The 15,790-nt window shown below is 41.0% G+C and overlaps 1 protein-coding gene across 1 annotated transcript in view; it reads right to left on the reverse strand.

Annotated features, from left to right (window-relative positions):
* The window catches only part of LOC136876895 (uncharacterized), a 68,394-nt gene extending 53,219 nt beyond the window's left edge, over nt 1–15,175 (reverse strand). The window contains exons 1-3 of the mRNA XM_067150649.2: nt 15,097–15,175; nt 3,267–3,438; nt 2,648–2,823 (exon numbers count right to left, since the gene is read on the reverse strand). Of these exons, the coding sequence (XP_067006750.1) occupies nt 2,648–2,823; nt 3,267–3,433 (343 nt within the window). The 5' untranslated portion in view covers nt 3,434–3,438; nt 15,097–15,175. The remainder of the gene's footprint in view (nt 1–2,647; nt 2,824–3,266; nt 3,439–15,096) is intronic.
* Nucleotides 15,176–15,790: the final 615 nt, after the last annotated feature.

The raw sequence follows: 15,790 nt of genomic DNA on the forward strand, positions 1-15,790 counted from the left end.
CTAATTTTATTTTTTGCTATATGCTTTACGTCGCACCGACACAGATAAGTCTTATGGCAACGATGGGACAGGAAAGGCCTAGGAGTGGGAAGGAAGCAGCCGTGGCCTTAATTAAGGTACAGCCCCAGAATTTGCCTGGTGTGACAATGGGAAACCACGGAAAACTATCTTCAGGGCTGCTGACAGTGGGGTTCGAACCCACTATCTCCCGGATGCAAGCACACAGCTGCGCGACCCTAACCGCACGGCCAACTCGCCCGGTCAAAAGAACTACTAAGGACAGAAGAACAATATTTCAGAACTCGAGTTTCAGTGGTTTGATTCTCTTAAAGGAACTACTTCAGATAGAAGAATAATATTGCGGGACTCGTGTTTTAGTGGTTTTTTTTCATACCATTTAAATAAACTACTGCAGATGCACGAAATAGTAATTCCTAATGAAAGGTAAGTAAAAGAGATAATGATTTTCATATCTTATATTGGGTACGAATCCAGTGACGGCTGCTCTTTAAGGGCTCATGGTCACGTGCCCCCCCCCCCGCCCCCACCCTCTTATAAATTATGAGCCTCCTTGCTTTTCGGGTAGAAATTAAAAGAAAAGAATCGAAATTAAGGTATTTACGTCATCGTGGTATAAGTATAGCGAATTACATGTATCATATGCTTCTATTCTTATAGTCCCTGTGCTAAATGCAGCTGAAGGGCATAACCCCTCAGTGACTGAAGGAGCGGTGTAAAAAGAAACCTTTGTGCTACTTTGCCCCTGGGCATGTGAACAAGAGAGAACTCTGCAAATATTACGGGACCTTCCGTCGCAAGCTCGATGTGTCCGGAGCTCACTGCTGGCACTGTGGGGGACGGCGGACTGCGGGTTTCTGGCGTACTATATTTTCACCCTGGAGGACAGTTCGAAGGCTGCCAAATTTGCTGTTGTAGTCAGTGTGTTAGTAACTGCGAAAGCAAGTGCGACTGCGGTGTGTTATATTTATAAACCCAACAATTTAATCGTTATATTAAGTACTTTCTTCGTAAGGATGAAAGAAGTAGAGAATGATGTTGCTCTCTTTAATTCAATTTTTCATTATCTACTATACAATATACTTAGTGTATTCAGTTTACTGTTTAATATACAACGTACTCTATTCCGTGCATTGCAATTCGCTTTTCTGCGTATTCATATCACTGCTGTAAAGTTAAACGATCCAGAGTTATCAGAATTTCAAAAGGAGAATTTCAAGAGGATGTTTCTTACTAATGGAAGCGTAATAGGGCTTAAGGACCTGGATTTATTATTCAATCACTTGTGTATTCGTTCAGTTACTCATTTATCAATCAATCGATCGATCGATCGATTGACCAACCAACCAACCAACCAACCAACCAACCAACCAACCAACCAACCAACCAACCAACCAACCAACCAACCAACCAACCGACCGACCGACCGACCGACCGACCGACCGACCGACCGACCGACCGACCGACCGACCGACCGACCGACCAACCAACCAACCAACCAACCAACCAACCAACCAACCAACCAACCAACCAACCAACCAACCAACCAACCAACCAACCAACCAACCAACCAACCAACCAACCAACCAACCAACCAACCAACCAACCAACCAACCAACCAACCAACCAACAGACCGACCGACCGACCAATTGATCGATCCTTTTTCGGTCCTAGAGACCGAAAAGAACTAAAACAACAAATAAACCAGCGTCGTAGATATCATTCGTTGCTTCTACTCCACAAAATAATACACAAGCAGACACCTTCTTATCTAGCAGATTCTTTCCAGTTCCTCTCAGCCATTCATAACATCCTGACCAGAGCAACAGCTAACCTAACCCTCAAAATACCAAATCACAGAGATCCACCCTCTACAATCATTATTTTGTTGTCAGAACATTTCGAACATTTAATACGTTGCCCAAAGGCCTAAGGGATTTCCTACCTGTATCAGTATTTATAAAGAAACCTTGGCAACAGTACGGATCAAGGTGAGTGTAAATACATGAATTCTGTTTTTCTGTTTTGTTATTTCATTCCGTGTGTCACTTTTACTAAATTTGTTTTTATTGACACATTAGGAAAATTTTCCTTATTCTCGATTTTTTGAGTTCGTTAGGGCTGCCTGCGGACCACGGTGCTTGTGCTTTAGCTGTGTTGTTGTTGTTGTTTGCTTCTGGTGTTCTTGATGTTAGTTTTGGCTGCTTCTTTCTTCTTGGTACCTTGACCTTTTCTATTGGCCCAGCATTCCTCCATTCCCTTTATGAATTCTATTTTGCGTTCCTAGGATCATATCCTGGTCTCATTGTTGTTAGCTTCTGTAAGGGATGATAGAAAGGGCCTGATTTTCATAGTTGAACGGATTATTTTATATAAGTTTATTTTTTCTTTCCTTTAATGTGTTTTTATAATTATGTGTGCAGTTCAGTATTATAGTGTCTGTGTGTGTCTGTGAGTATGTGATTTATTGTAAAATGAAAGTACAATTTGAAACATGATCTGGCAGAATAGTGAGCTTCATATTATGAGTTACGCGAAATAATAATAATAATAATAATAATAATAATAATAATAATAATAATAATAATAATAATATTAATAATATGTTCTCTTCAATGCCACACTTACTTGCGTCTGCTTGCTCCCTATTCTCACCAGGTCCCTTCTTCAGGTACTTGACCTTACGACCACGATCTACAAGACGTCTCTGGTAGCGAGGTAGCTTCTTACCTCCTCTCCAAGCCTTCACCACCCTCACTGGCTCTGAACGTAGTATGGGGTTCACCGCTGGCTCCGCGAAATTCCTATGGCATACAGAAATCAAATGACCTTTAGGCAAATAAAGTATGACAATATGTTCTTTATTTTTTCCTAAAAATTACAATCCTCTTCTTAATCAAACGCAAATTGCTAATCTGATCGACCGGATAACGATGATTAAGAAAAAGATTGTGATTTCATAATTTATTACATTTTATTTACCTAAATTTCGTAGCTCATATCGCTAGGATGTTTTCAACATTGAGTTGCTTGCCTGAAGGGCTAGAACTGTACATGTTTTATTTTATTCTATTTTATTTTATTTGCTCTGCCGCACTGGTATAGGTTAATTCTCCAAAGTTGGCAGGCCCTGTTTAGTGTATTATGATGTTATCCGAGCCGCCCCATGTTGGGTTTTTAACCATTCTAAAAAGCCTCCAGATGGACTCCGTGGCTTGGCAATAACCTGAAGACACGAAGTACTTACATCTTTTCATCCAGAGCCTCCTGTTTCGTCTCCACGGCCACCTCAAGCGGTTCCCCGTTCATTTGCAGGTCCAGCAACACTCTCTTGTCAGTCGGCGAGCTCAGCACCATCACGAAAACTCCCAACGCCACCATCATAATGATAAACCAATAGTTCATTCTCTTCATTTTATCTGAAAGAAGCATAAAATAAAGAACCCTGTTAGCAATTAGAGTAATAATTGGTCCACCTGAGTGGTGTAGTGGTTAGTGTGATTAGCTGTCACCCCCGGAGGCCCAGGTTTGATTCCCGGCTCTGCCATGGAATTTGAAAAGTGGTGCGTGGGCTGGAACAGGGTCCACTCAGCCTCGGGAGGTCAACTGAGTAGAGGTGGGTGTGATTCCCACCTCAGCCATCCTGGAAGTGGTTTTACGTGGTTTCTCACTTTTCGTCCAGGCAAATGTCGGGATGTTACCTAACTTAAGGCCACGGCCGCTTCCTTACCTCTTCCTTGTCTATCCCTTCCAATCTTCCCATCCCACCCCAAGGCCCCTGTTCAGCATAGCAGGTTAGGCCGCCTGCGTGAGGTACTGGTCATCCTCCCCAGTTGTATCCACTGACCCAGAGTCTGAAGCTCCAAGACACTGCCCTTGAGACGATTGAGGTGGGATCCCTCGCTGAGTCCGAAGAAAAACCGATCCTGGAGGGTAAACAGGTAAAGAAGAAGAAGAAGAAGAAGAAGAAGAAGAGTAATAATTGTAGGTATTTACTAAATTTCCCATGTTCTTTCTTTTGGGACCTGGGACCGGCACTAATGTGGATAAAGCACAGTTTTACGGCAACCCCATATCGAGAGATGTATTCACTATTGTGTATTTCTGAGGAGGTTGGTAGCGTGAAGTGATGAAAATATGTACAAAGACGATCACAAACACCCTGTCCCCAAGCCAGAGGAATTAACTATATACAGTAAAAATCCTCGACCTATCCGGGATTCGAATCGGGGGGCCTATGAACATAAGGTCGGTGAGCTGTCCATTAAACCAAAGAGTCGGACTGCGAAGGTGAATATAAATTATGAAAGAAACAAATTAAAGTAAGGGAAGTTAAAATTAGCTCTGCTGTCAAAATTTTTACATCACTAGCAAGATTTAGAAAGTGATAACTAGACATAGGATATACTGTATATGCAGAATAAATCACTAGAACAAGAATGCAACGATGCTGCAAAGTACTTCTGTTTACATGTTCGTAAACAACGGACAACGCTTCGGCACATTAGATAAGACAAGAAGAATTTCATTAAGTTAATACGGTGACGGTTGAATACTAATACAATTACTATTTGTTAACACTAGTTCATATTTTACTAAACTCTCAATCATTGACAACTTTACGCTACGTAAACAATACTGTACAAACATACGCATGGTTTAAGTGATCTGATGATGTTCTTGTAGAACGAAACAGTCATTCTTTGTTTAAAATTTTATAAATGACTGGAAACAGGATGTGGATTTTCATTTCATGTTTCTTAATTTGACAGTTTTCAAATAATAATCGTCCGCCTCTGTGTTGTAGTTAGCGTGATTAGCTGCCACTCCCTGAGGCCAGGGTTCGATTCCCGGCTCTGCCACGGAATTTGAAAAGCGGTTCGAGGGCGGGAGGTCAACTGAGTAGAGGTGGGTTCGATTCACACTTCAGCCATCCTCGAAGTGGCTCTCCTTGGTTTCCTACTTCTCCTCTAGGAATATGCCGGGATGGTACTTAACTTAAGGCCACAGCCGCTTCCTTCCCTCTTCCCACTTATTGTTCTTCTTCAGCATTGTATCCCCCGACCTGAAGTGTCACGCTCCAGGACACTGCCCTTGAGGCGGTAGAAGTCAGATCCCTCGCTGAGTCCGAGGGAAAACTGACCCTGGAGGGTAAACAGTTTAAGAAAAAAGAAGAAAGAATCAAAGAAAGAAAGAAAGAAAGAAAGAAAGAAAGAAAGAAAGAAAGAAAGATCAAATAATAATTAAAAAATATTAAAAATGTACAGTGAGCAAGATCTGTATGGTCCACCACTGTGGTATAATTGTTAGTGTGATCATCTGCCACTGCTCCATAATCTTAATTTTGTTTAAATGTAACTTCAAACCTTTCCAGTCTGTCAAACACGGAATTTCAATATAAATTATGACACTATAACATGAAAATCCACAGCCTGTTTCCAGTCATTCGACCGGGTCAGGAATGGAATGAACTAGTGGCGAGGATAGGAAATATGCCGGCTGCCGAAGCCTGTTGCACTCCTCTGGGGCAATGATTAATGGCTGACAGATGAAATGTTATTGGAGAGTGTTGCTGGAATGGAAGATGGCAGGGAAAACGGAAGTACCCGTAGAAAAACCTATCTTGCCTCCGCTTTATCCAGCACAAATCTCATATAGAGTGACCGGAATTTGAACCGCGGTATCCAGCTGTGAGATGCCGGCGCGCTGCCGCCTGAGCCACGGACTCTTTATTATAACACTACAACATACCTGTAAAATATACACTCTATAAAAAGAGCCATGAGGAATACCGAACCGAACTTGCATTTATGGATGTTTTCGATTGGCTATTGCATGAAAATAAACCTTTGTTAATGGAATTCAAACATTGTACATTGATGACCCAACAGTAAAACCTCCTGGGTTCAACCTCCCACGCACCATCTGGACTAGATTAAATAGGATACGCTGCGGTGTTTAAAGAACTGCTTCTGCACTACACCAATGGGGGTGGTTGGAGTCTCCTTCCTGCAACTGTGATGCTGAAGAGCAAACCATCAGCCACATCGTGAAAGAATGTCCTCACCGAGTATTCACTGGACCTATGGAGGAGCTACATCAAGTAACCCCTACGGCACTCACTTGGCTGGAAGGACTTGACATCAGTTTGTGATGAAATTTCAGAACCTGCAGTTGTGTGTGTATGTGTGTGTGTGTATGCGTGTGTGTGTTTACCTCCTAGTTACTATGTAAATACTCTATATCCATGTATTTAAATATTTTTATACTTTTCTAATAACACATATATGTAAAAACATTTTAAACGATTGTCAAATGAAGCATCGTACGCTAAATAATAAATAATAATTGTACATTGTGTTTGGAGCAGAACATCGGTAACATGTGTGTGTGGTAAGTAAAATTGTGTGTTGCACTGTTTATGGTAAGACTCGTTCTTATTATTTGTTACATTTTATGAATTATTCCTCGAAGAGCAAATAATCTCAATATTTCATCAACTTAAATTTTGATCCTGTTACAAAACATCATTAAACAGTTGTGATGCACTCATATCGTGTCAGAGACATTCTGAATATTCCGTTACATTGTTGGCAAAATTCAGAGAAGGGCTCGAAAGCTCATAACACTGGTGGGAAACGACACAGAGGGGAGATATAAGTTATAGGTGTCGTAAACATATTTGGTAAAAGACACAACTTTATTCACAAGTGGTGCATTGCATATTGGCAATTTTCTGTTATAATACTTATATTTCTATGTAGTGTCTAAATTACGTTTACTATGACAAGATCCATGACAAACTGTTAACGCAAAACACACAGAATACCACATTAACTGGGTAAAACATTGTGACCATCAATTCAAGTTCAAGGATGCTTATATTGTGCACTTCAAGGTTTACATTTCTCGGCCGCGTGGAGTGCTTAGAATCCCCTTATTTCTTGTAAACAATTTGGCAGAGTGCACATTGCGGATTGCCCGTTCTGCGGTATAATCGATTGACAATGGTTAACAAATGAAGAAGAAAAAATGCATATGCGAAACACTGAATTTTGAAACATGAATTTTGCCCATCCAATGCAAACTTCGCAGGTTGACTGATATAGTAATTGGTCATAATTCATCACATTGGCAACTTCCAGAGCTAATTAGCGTGAATCCTTTTTAATTTAAGGGTTTTAGTAGTTTTAATAAGTAGGACAGTCTTCCTGAACATGGCCTTCCGTGAAACAGGATAAGAGTTTCCTTGCCATAGGCCTATTTCCTTCCTGCGATAGCACAAATTTTTCTAGAGATCTCTTGTGGTCTTGCTTAACTAAATTCAAACAAAAGGATATGTCGGAAAAGCTCCTCTTGTTCAACTAAAGTAGTAGACATTGATACAAAAATAACACAAACTTTCTAAGGAACTGGAATGTTAAAGACGTATCCACTAACACAGCTCTACAACATTAGAGTGAACGATTATGACGATGATTACTCTCCAACACTTTCAAAGTACCATTGCGACTGAATACAAAATTACTACGATTCTAATTGTGCAAAAATCTGTAAAACATCATAACATAAATGGGTCCTTTTGACTCTATACATTCTAAAACGCTATTCTGAATTTTAAGCCCATACATATTATGCATTTTACAGATTGCTCTTTGCAGACATTCTGCTTGCAACATTCTTGTGTATAGAAAGTCATTTAAGGCCTCACGCATTACAAGTTACAAATCTCATGACGGGTCCGTATTGAAATGTACATTAATTCAACAATGATACAAGAGTTTATTGAGATCCACGTATTCGATACACATTGGGTTCTTAAAAATGAAGATTTACATATTGTCATCTAATTTAGCGGGGAATGTTTCGCCCATTGTATGGGCATCATCAGCCGTAATCTCATCCCTAAAATATAACGATTAGGATCCTGATTACTCTAGTCAAAGTGTTACAAAAGAAATATATGTGTTATAAAAATGAGGAAAACTTGTTGTAAGTTCCCAAAATACAATTTACACAATTAAAACATGTTTAAAAATATGCACGAGAAAAATGAATAATAGCCAAACTGTCCTTATTTATGTAAACGATAAGAATAGGCTAAAATTATGGCCTTGGTACAAAATTAGATGACCAGATGTAAATCTTAATTTTAAGAACCCAATGCGCATTGAATAGGTGGATCTCAATAAACTTTTGTGTCATTGTTGAATTGATTGACCTCCCGCATGTAAAATGGAACTTTTTAATGTGCTTCTCTGGCTTCCTTGCGGATCTCAGCCCAATCGAAAACATGTGCGCTGAGACAAAGGCCGTCATGAGGGAGAACTGGCCTCGCCCCTTTCCAAGATCTCAAGATAACCTTTGGGATATAGTCCTTGATGTATGGGAAATGTTGCCGAAAGCGAGTAATGTCTTGCTCGTCTCATGGCTTACGTTCCTCGCAGACTTCAAGCGGTAATCGAAACAAAAGGTATTTATACGATTTACGAGATGAGCTCGCGGTCTGGTTCCGGATTTCACGTCAAAATATATGTTCCAGTAGCTGTAAAAATCTAATTAGCAGTCGTTAACTCACTACGGTGAGACATTCTTATTCCAATAGAAGTTAGTTAGCCACCTCCCGCATGGAATCACGCGATGGCTGTTAATGTTAAACATAATACTAACGTTGAACACATAAAAATGTAGAGACTTGGAGTCGAACCTCAGCAGTCAACTACGGTATCCGATACCATCCAACCGTCCTACAGGTTGAACTTTTAATTCACTGGCCACTGGTTACTTCAATTGAAATACAGCAATTCTCGTTATCAGTCGTATTAACAACAAAACACAAGGCCACTTACATTATGTAGCGATGAATTAACAATAAAATAATGTATCTAAAAAGCAAGAAAATTATTAACAATATATAAATAGTACGTCATCTCCCTATGCTTACCATCTTACCTAATCTATTACGAAATGGAACGAAATAAGGGAATTAAGATAACTTCTTCTTCATCTGTTTACCCTCCAGGGTCGGCTTTTTCCTCGGACTCAGCGAGGGATCCCACCTCTACCGCCTCAAGTGCAGTGTCCTGGAGCGTGAGACATTGGGTCGGTGGACACAAATCACCCGCTATGCTGAACAGGGACTTTGTTGGGGGATGGGAAGATTGGAAAGGATAGACAAGGAAGAGGGAAGGAATAGGCCCTCTCCTTAAGTTAGATACCATCCCGACATTTGCCTCGAGGAGAAGTGGGAAACCACGAAAGGTCACTTCGAGGATGGCTGAGGAGGGAATCGAACCCCCCCGTCTACTCAGTTGACCTCCTGAGGCTGAGTTGACCCTGTTCCAGCCCTTCCACCAGTTTTCAAATTTTGTGGCAGAACCGGGAATCTAACTCGGGCCTCCGGGTGGCAGCTAATCACGTTAACCACTACACCACAGAGGCGGGAGCTAGCCTTAAAACTATAATCCTGATTAGATCCCTGGCTATGTTCTGTAGCAGCAGTGAAGTTAGCCGCGTTCACTTGTTCATGAAGTGCACGTGGATAGGACCTGTCAAGATGGCAGGTCTCAAAAGCACGTGGATTTTGAATTCTGCGACCTCCACGTAGTTCAGATGGCAGCAGTGAGGTTAGGGTCAGTCAAAATGGCAGTAGTGAGGTTAGCGACGTTCACTTGTTCAAAATCCGCGCCACGTGGTTAGGACCTGTCAAGATAGCAGCTGTCAAAAGCACGTGGATTTTAAATTCCGCGACCTCCACGTAGTTAAGATGGCAGCAGTGAGGTTAGGGTCAGTCAAGATGGCAGCAGTGAGGTTAGCGACGTTCACTTGTTCAAAAATCCGCGCCCACGTGGTTAGGACCTGTCAAGATAGCACCTGTCATCTTGACAGCTGTCAAAAACACGTGGATATTTAATTCAGCGCTCTCCATGTCGTTAACATGACAGCAGTGAGGTTAGGTCTTGTTAAGATGGTAGCAGTGAGGTTAGAGACGTTCACTTGTTACAAAAATGCATGTCCACGTGGTTAGGACCCGTCAAGATGGCAGCTGTTATCATGACAGCTGATTAAATTCCGCGCCCTCTACGTGATTAAGATGGCAACAGTGAGGTTAGGGTCTGTCAGTGTAACGTTGGCTCAACGACCGGATTAGGGCGTCGTCTGTACATAGTCAAGTCATAGGTTAGTCATTTTTGCGAATCGATTTGAACGATGTTAGTGTTTGCATTAGTGGGTACGAATTTATTCGTCTACTACCGTCTTTCTAAGCCATCTCTGCACTGACATCTCCGAACATTCCGCTTAGTCGAGCGGTTCGTTTACTAACTTCCAAGTCTTCCCAGCGCAAAGTTTGCAACACTACTCTTTTGTCGGAAATCAATTTCGTTCCGCCATTGCCAGTTCTATACACATATTTTCATGAAATAACCTCACATTGCAAATTCCTGACCTATTAGAAGTATTTGAATGTTTAAAACCCTCTCCTAAAATGTTATATTTAGGACGAGTGTTTATGTTCAGTCTTCAGCCCTAAGGCTGGTTGGATCCTCAACAGCTCTGCCATCAGCTGTCATAGATGGCCTAGGCATCACTTAAGAGGCGTACCAGGGAAATGAGGAGTGAGGTAGCTTCCCGTTGCTTTCCTCACCGAGCCAGAAGTTGCTATTACATATCAGTCTGCCAAGCCCACTGAAATGCATGCACCAACCGACCTTATGAACAACATTTTCACACCATTCATAGCAGGGACTGGCTGCAGAAGGAATGGCATTACTAGCATCGCTCATACCTCAGTCACTTTCATATTGTCAAAGCCAAGGATAAGACAGAGACAGATCAATGAAAGTAACAAAATTGTTCTAGCCCATACCAGAAGACATAGTGCACTGTAAACACTAGGTCCCACCAGCAAAGGCGTATTAGGACGAATAAAGCTGGTTAATTGTACAGATTCAAGAGACCACCGACATATATAAAGATAATCATTAAATACTCTTCATTATTACTCTTTCACGTTTGGTAACTTCGGTTTTCAAACTATCAGTTCAACTTAGAGGGGTAAACAGTATGACGGGGTATGACTTTTTCTTCACATATCAGTACAGTAGTGCTGTAGATGCATTCTGAGAAGATGAAATTACTCAGTAAACGCAAGATACTATCTACGTCTGACGGGAGGTCGCAGCAGCTTGTAGGTACGGCAGGAGTAACAGATACTGTACTCATTACAAAAATTAGTCGTGTCAGGAAAATCGGACGTATAGTAAATGTATTACTAGGGCACAATTGCGCTACCACTTTAAAACTTCACAAGGGTCACCACGGATGGAACAAATGTTTATTGTCAGGCCTTGAGACTTGAGATAGACACATGCGTGGCAACAATGCTTACCTCTCGCACCCCCTTCCCCGCAATCATACGACTTACCTCACTTGCTTCTTATTGGAATGCCAGGTGAAATAAGGAAGATACAGTTACAGGGAGAACGCACCCTCAAAAATTATTTCTCTAAGCCCATTGTGTATTGAGTTCATGATGACTGAACCCTTGAGTCGAGATTTTAGATGCAGAAAAACCAATATTATGAAGATTGAAATTCTTCGTTCCTCTTTTCTTAATCGGTTTACCTTCCAGGGGTCGTTTTTCTCTTGGACTTAGCTAGGGATCCCACCTATACCGCCTCAAGGGCATGGGGCGTCGACTTCGGGTAGGGGATTACCTGCGGAGGAGAACCATTACCTCGCCTAGGTGGCCTCACCTGCTATGCTGAACAGGGGCCTTGGGGATGGGAAGATTGGAAGAGATAGACAAGGAAGAGGGAAGGAAGCGGCGTGGCCTTAAGTTAGGTACCATCCCGGCATTTGCCTGGAGAAGAAGTGGGAAACCACGGAAAACCACTTCGAGGACGGCTGAGGTGGGAATCAAACCTACCTCTACTCAATTGACCTCCCGAGGCTGTATGGACCCCGTTACAGCCCTCGAACGATTTTTCAAATTTTGTGGCAGAGCCGGGAACCCTTATCAGGCAATTTAGCACTTTGATATGGCCCTCAGGGCTGACCAGTTCGGTTATAGAGGGGTGTCCAAGATAGAGGGGGACATGAGGTTCTACGTCAAACCCGCCCTGAAAAAAATAAGGGCAATATATGTTTATGTGTGTTTGCAGTATTGACTATTTCAGTGACGTTTCTGCACGAATAGGATCATCGATTCAGTGCGGCCTGTGCCAGATATGGTTTCACAAGTTTTGTGTAGGAACAACATGAAGGCTTGATTTTGTGTGTGGTAAATTTGTTGTAAAACAATATAAAATGTAAATAGTAATGTACCGTGCATGTGTTAAGTTTCATAGTGGACAACGAAACCGTCGTATCTGGTAAAAATATGACGTTCGGGAAATGGGACACTATGTTACAGTGATGTCCGGATTTAAGATCATCTGTTCCTATTATCGGATGTAAGGTATGCAATTGTGCCCTACGTCTACAAATATTTTCTTTCAATGGACGAGCTCTTAAAGGTACATTGGAAAATTTCAATTTTTCTTTCTGACATGTTACTTTATCCCTGACCATTGTGGATGAATTAGCGGTATGATTTTTCATATTCCGCCAATTTTAAAGGGGCAGTGAGACATTTAAGTGCCTGCCACACAGCCATTTATACGCCACTTTCTGTTCGTTCCGCACAGAACATTATTCAGTACACGCATTTTTGCATTTTTTCATCGGATAATTATGAAACCTCTGTACAACTGCCTCTGCATTGTGCTACTATCTAGCGTTGGATGTAGGCACTATAACTACGTGAATTCGGCCTATACAAATTCTTCAAATGTTTGAAAATCAATAAATAAAATAAATAAATAAATAAATAAATAAAATAAATAAATAAATAAATAAATAAATAAATAAATTTCGTAGACAGTCGACTTAAGGAAATGTTGCATTTAGATTCTTTTTTTTTATTTCATGGGTCATTTTAGTTGCCTATAAAATATCGGTAGATGAACTAATTCTATTTCTGTAATTTTTTGGTGACTATAGATTATCGTGCCACATGTTTACTTCTGTTTACAAAGAAGTATTAGAGATAGATTTGTATCTTCCTTTCTTTTTGTAATTTATTGCAGTTTTAAAGTTTCTTGTCCGCTGTGTTGTTTTCTGTGAGTGTAAATAAATGAATAAAAATATATAAATAGCCTTGTGAATCCCCTACGGTCTATGGCCTCCTGCAACGTAGAGACAATGCTCATCAGGTGAGCAGGTCCTGAAGAGCAATATTATATAAGTTATCTCCTAGTTTGTTTCGTGAGAACGTACTCACCTCTGAGTGGATGCAATATTGTGCTTTCCGAGATCAACAATTAGCGAAAACGCCCTGTTGCATTATTGACATTGAACCGTTTTTCCACAGGGAGGGGAAGCCGTGGGGTTCGACTTACAAGTTTACTGCATGAAAAACCGATTCCAGCTAATATGACAGCTCACGTATGGATACTGGGTGGGCCAATGTTCATATCACTTCGTATAAGTGATTCGAACTACGAATTATACGTATACAAAGTGCAAAATGTAGGTTTAATTGGGGAATAGAGACAAATCTAACTTATAAGGAATAAAGATGCGAGGAAACGTCATAGGACCAAAGTTTTAGATCTCTCCAAATTGAACTGAGATTGTGGCATCCGTTTTGTGATAGGACTTGCCGTTTAGCCGCGAAATACCTCGAAACGAAGATCTGCACCGACATTAAAATTACCTCAATATTCCGATATTTTTCGGGGGTTGTTGTTTGAGTCATCAGTCCATAGATTGGTTTGATACAGTACTCCATGCCACCCTATCCTGCTCTAAACTTTTCATTCCTACATAAGTACTACATTCTACATCTGCTCTCATCTGTATGTCATATGCATATCTTGGCCTACCCCTACCGTTCTCACCACCTACACTTCCTTCAGAAAACAACTGTACAAGTCCTGGGTGTCTTAAGATGTGTCCTATCATTCTATCTCTTCTTCTGGTCAAATTAAGCCTAATCAATCTCCTCTCACCAGTTCGATTCAGTATATCTTCATTCGTGATTCTATCTACCCATCTCACCTTCAGCATTCTTCTGTAACACCACATTTCAAAAGCTTCTATTGTCTTTCTTTCTGAGCCAGTTATCGTCCATGTTTCACTTCAACACAATGCCACGCTCCAGAAGAAAGTTTTCGGGGGGTAAAAAATGAAATATTTAAAGATCCTGGAAGCTTTCCGTCGATTACAGGCTAAGAAATATAATTTTGCCAAATGTCAATTTTCTAGCTCGACTGGCAGATTGTGCTGCAATCTTAATTTTGGGCAAGGGGGTAAAATTTAGGACTTTCAGGAAACTAAAGCTAGCCAATATGCAGATGGTCATTATTGTACGAAAATTTTGCTATAATAGTCAGTGTACAGACACAAGGCCCTTGCGATTTTATTTATATAGAAAATACAATCTCAGGAACGATGCACAGTTTCATTTATATAAGTAAAAGTTACTTGCCGGATTATAGAAAAATTGCGGCATCTAGATCGCTTTGGCACGCTGGGCATTTAGAATATTGGAATAATTTGCATTTGAACAATGGAAAATAATAAATATCTATGAAACTAGTAAAGCTACATTGTTGAAATTTGGTACAGATATTCATACTACCATATATTTTGACCTAACACAATATCAAGACGGTATATTTACAGGAATTATAAATTTCAGTCCCAGTGTCCCTTAATGTGGTGGCCGTTGGAGGAGTGGAAGATAAAAGCTTCCACTATCCTTAATCTCGACATTAAGTGGGATATAGTACTTAGCTCTGGGTTTCTTAAAATTTTCGACTTCCTGACAGGGGATTAACCGAGCCCTCCTTTACTGCCGCAGCTAGGCAAACCCTCTTGTAAGTTATTCTATGATTGAATAATTAGGCAGTGATTTCGCTTGTAAATGTGTACCTTATGATAGCGTAAAACCCATTTACACCTGGAGCATGTGAAAGACGTCACGCGCCTACTCGAGATTTGAGGAAGCAGATGACCTTGTCCGCACCTACCTGGTTGGAGGAGGTATGTAAGATGCTGTTGCTGGTGCTGCAAGCCCACTCGTCACTGTCGTCCTGATTCAAGTCACCCTCCTGCGAATGCAGCCAGTACAACGGAAATGAGGCATTAAAATGCAAGGGGGTCTACCCAGCGAGGATTGGAACATCCGACAATCAATTTATCAGCCAGTGCAATGTCGAAGCAATTTAGGAAAGGCGTGGCGAGATTTTTAAGAGACAACCCTGCATTCCAGGCCAGTAGCTTCAGGCTTACTGCGAACAAGTGGAGTGATTCCCTCATTTACGAATTTAGAATGGCAAACTTTGTACAACATTCCTCGAACAGTAGTATGAGCATCACTGAGCCATATTTTATATAAGATATCGTATTTCTTTTTCTTTTTTTTTTTTAATGGGAAAGGGCAAAGATTGGAAAAGAAGCAGCCGTGGTTTTCGTTAATGTACAGCCTCGGAATTTGCCTGGTGTGTAAATGGGAAACCACGGAAAGCATTTTAGGGCTACTGACAATGGATTTCGATCCCATTATCTCCCGAATGCAAGCTGACAGCCACGTGACTCAAACCACGCATCATTCACTCCGTATATTGTTGTTTTAGCGTCGTTTCATCATCATCATCATCATCATCATCATCATAGAGATGTCCGGCTCTATGGCTGTGTTGTCAGCGTCTTGGGCGTAAGTCC

Source organism: Anabrus simplex, chromosome 7 (genome assembly GCF_040414725.1).
Source record: "Anabrus simplex isolate iqAnaSimp1 chromosome 7, ASM4041472v1, whole genome shotgun sequence".
In the NCBI taxonomy this organism is placed as follows: Eukaryota; Metazoa; Arthropoda; class Insecta; order Orthoptera; family Tettigoniidae; genus Anabrus; species Anabrus simplex.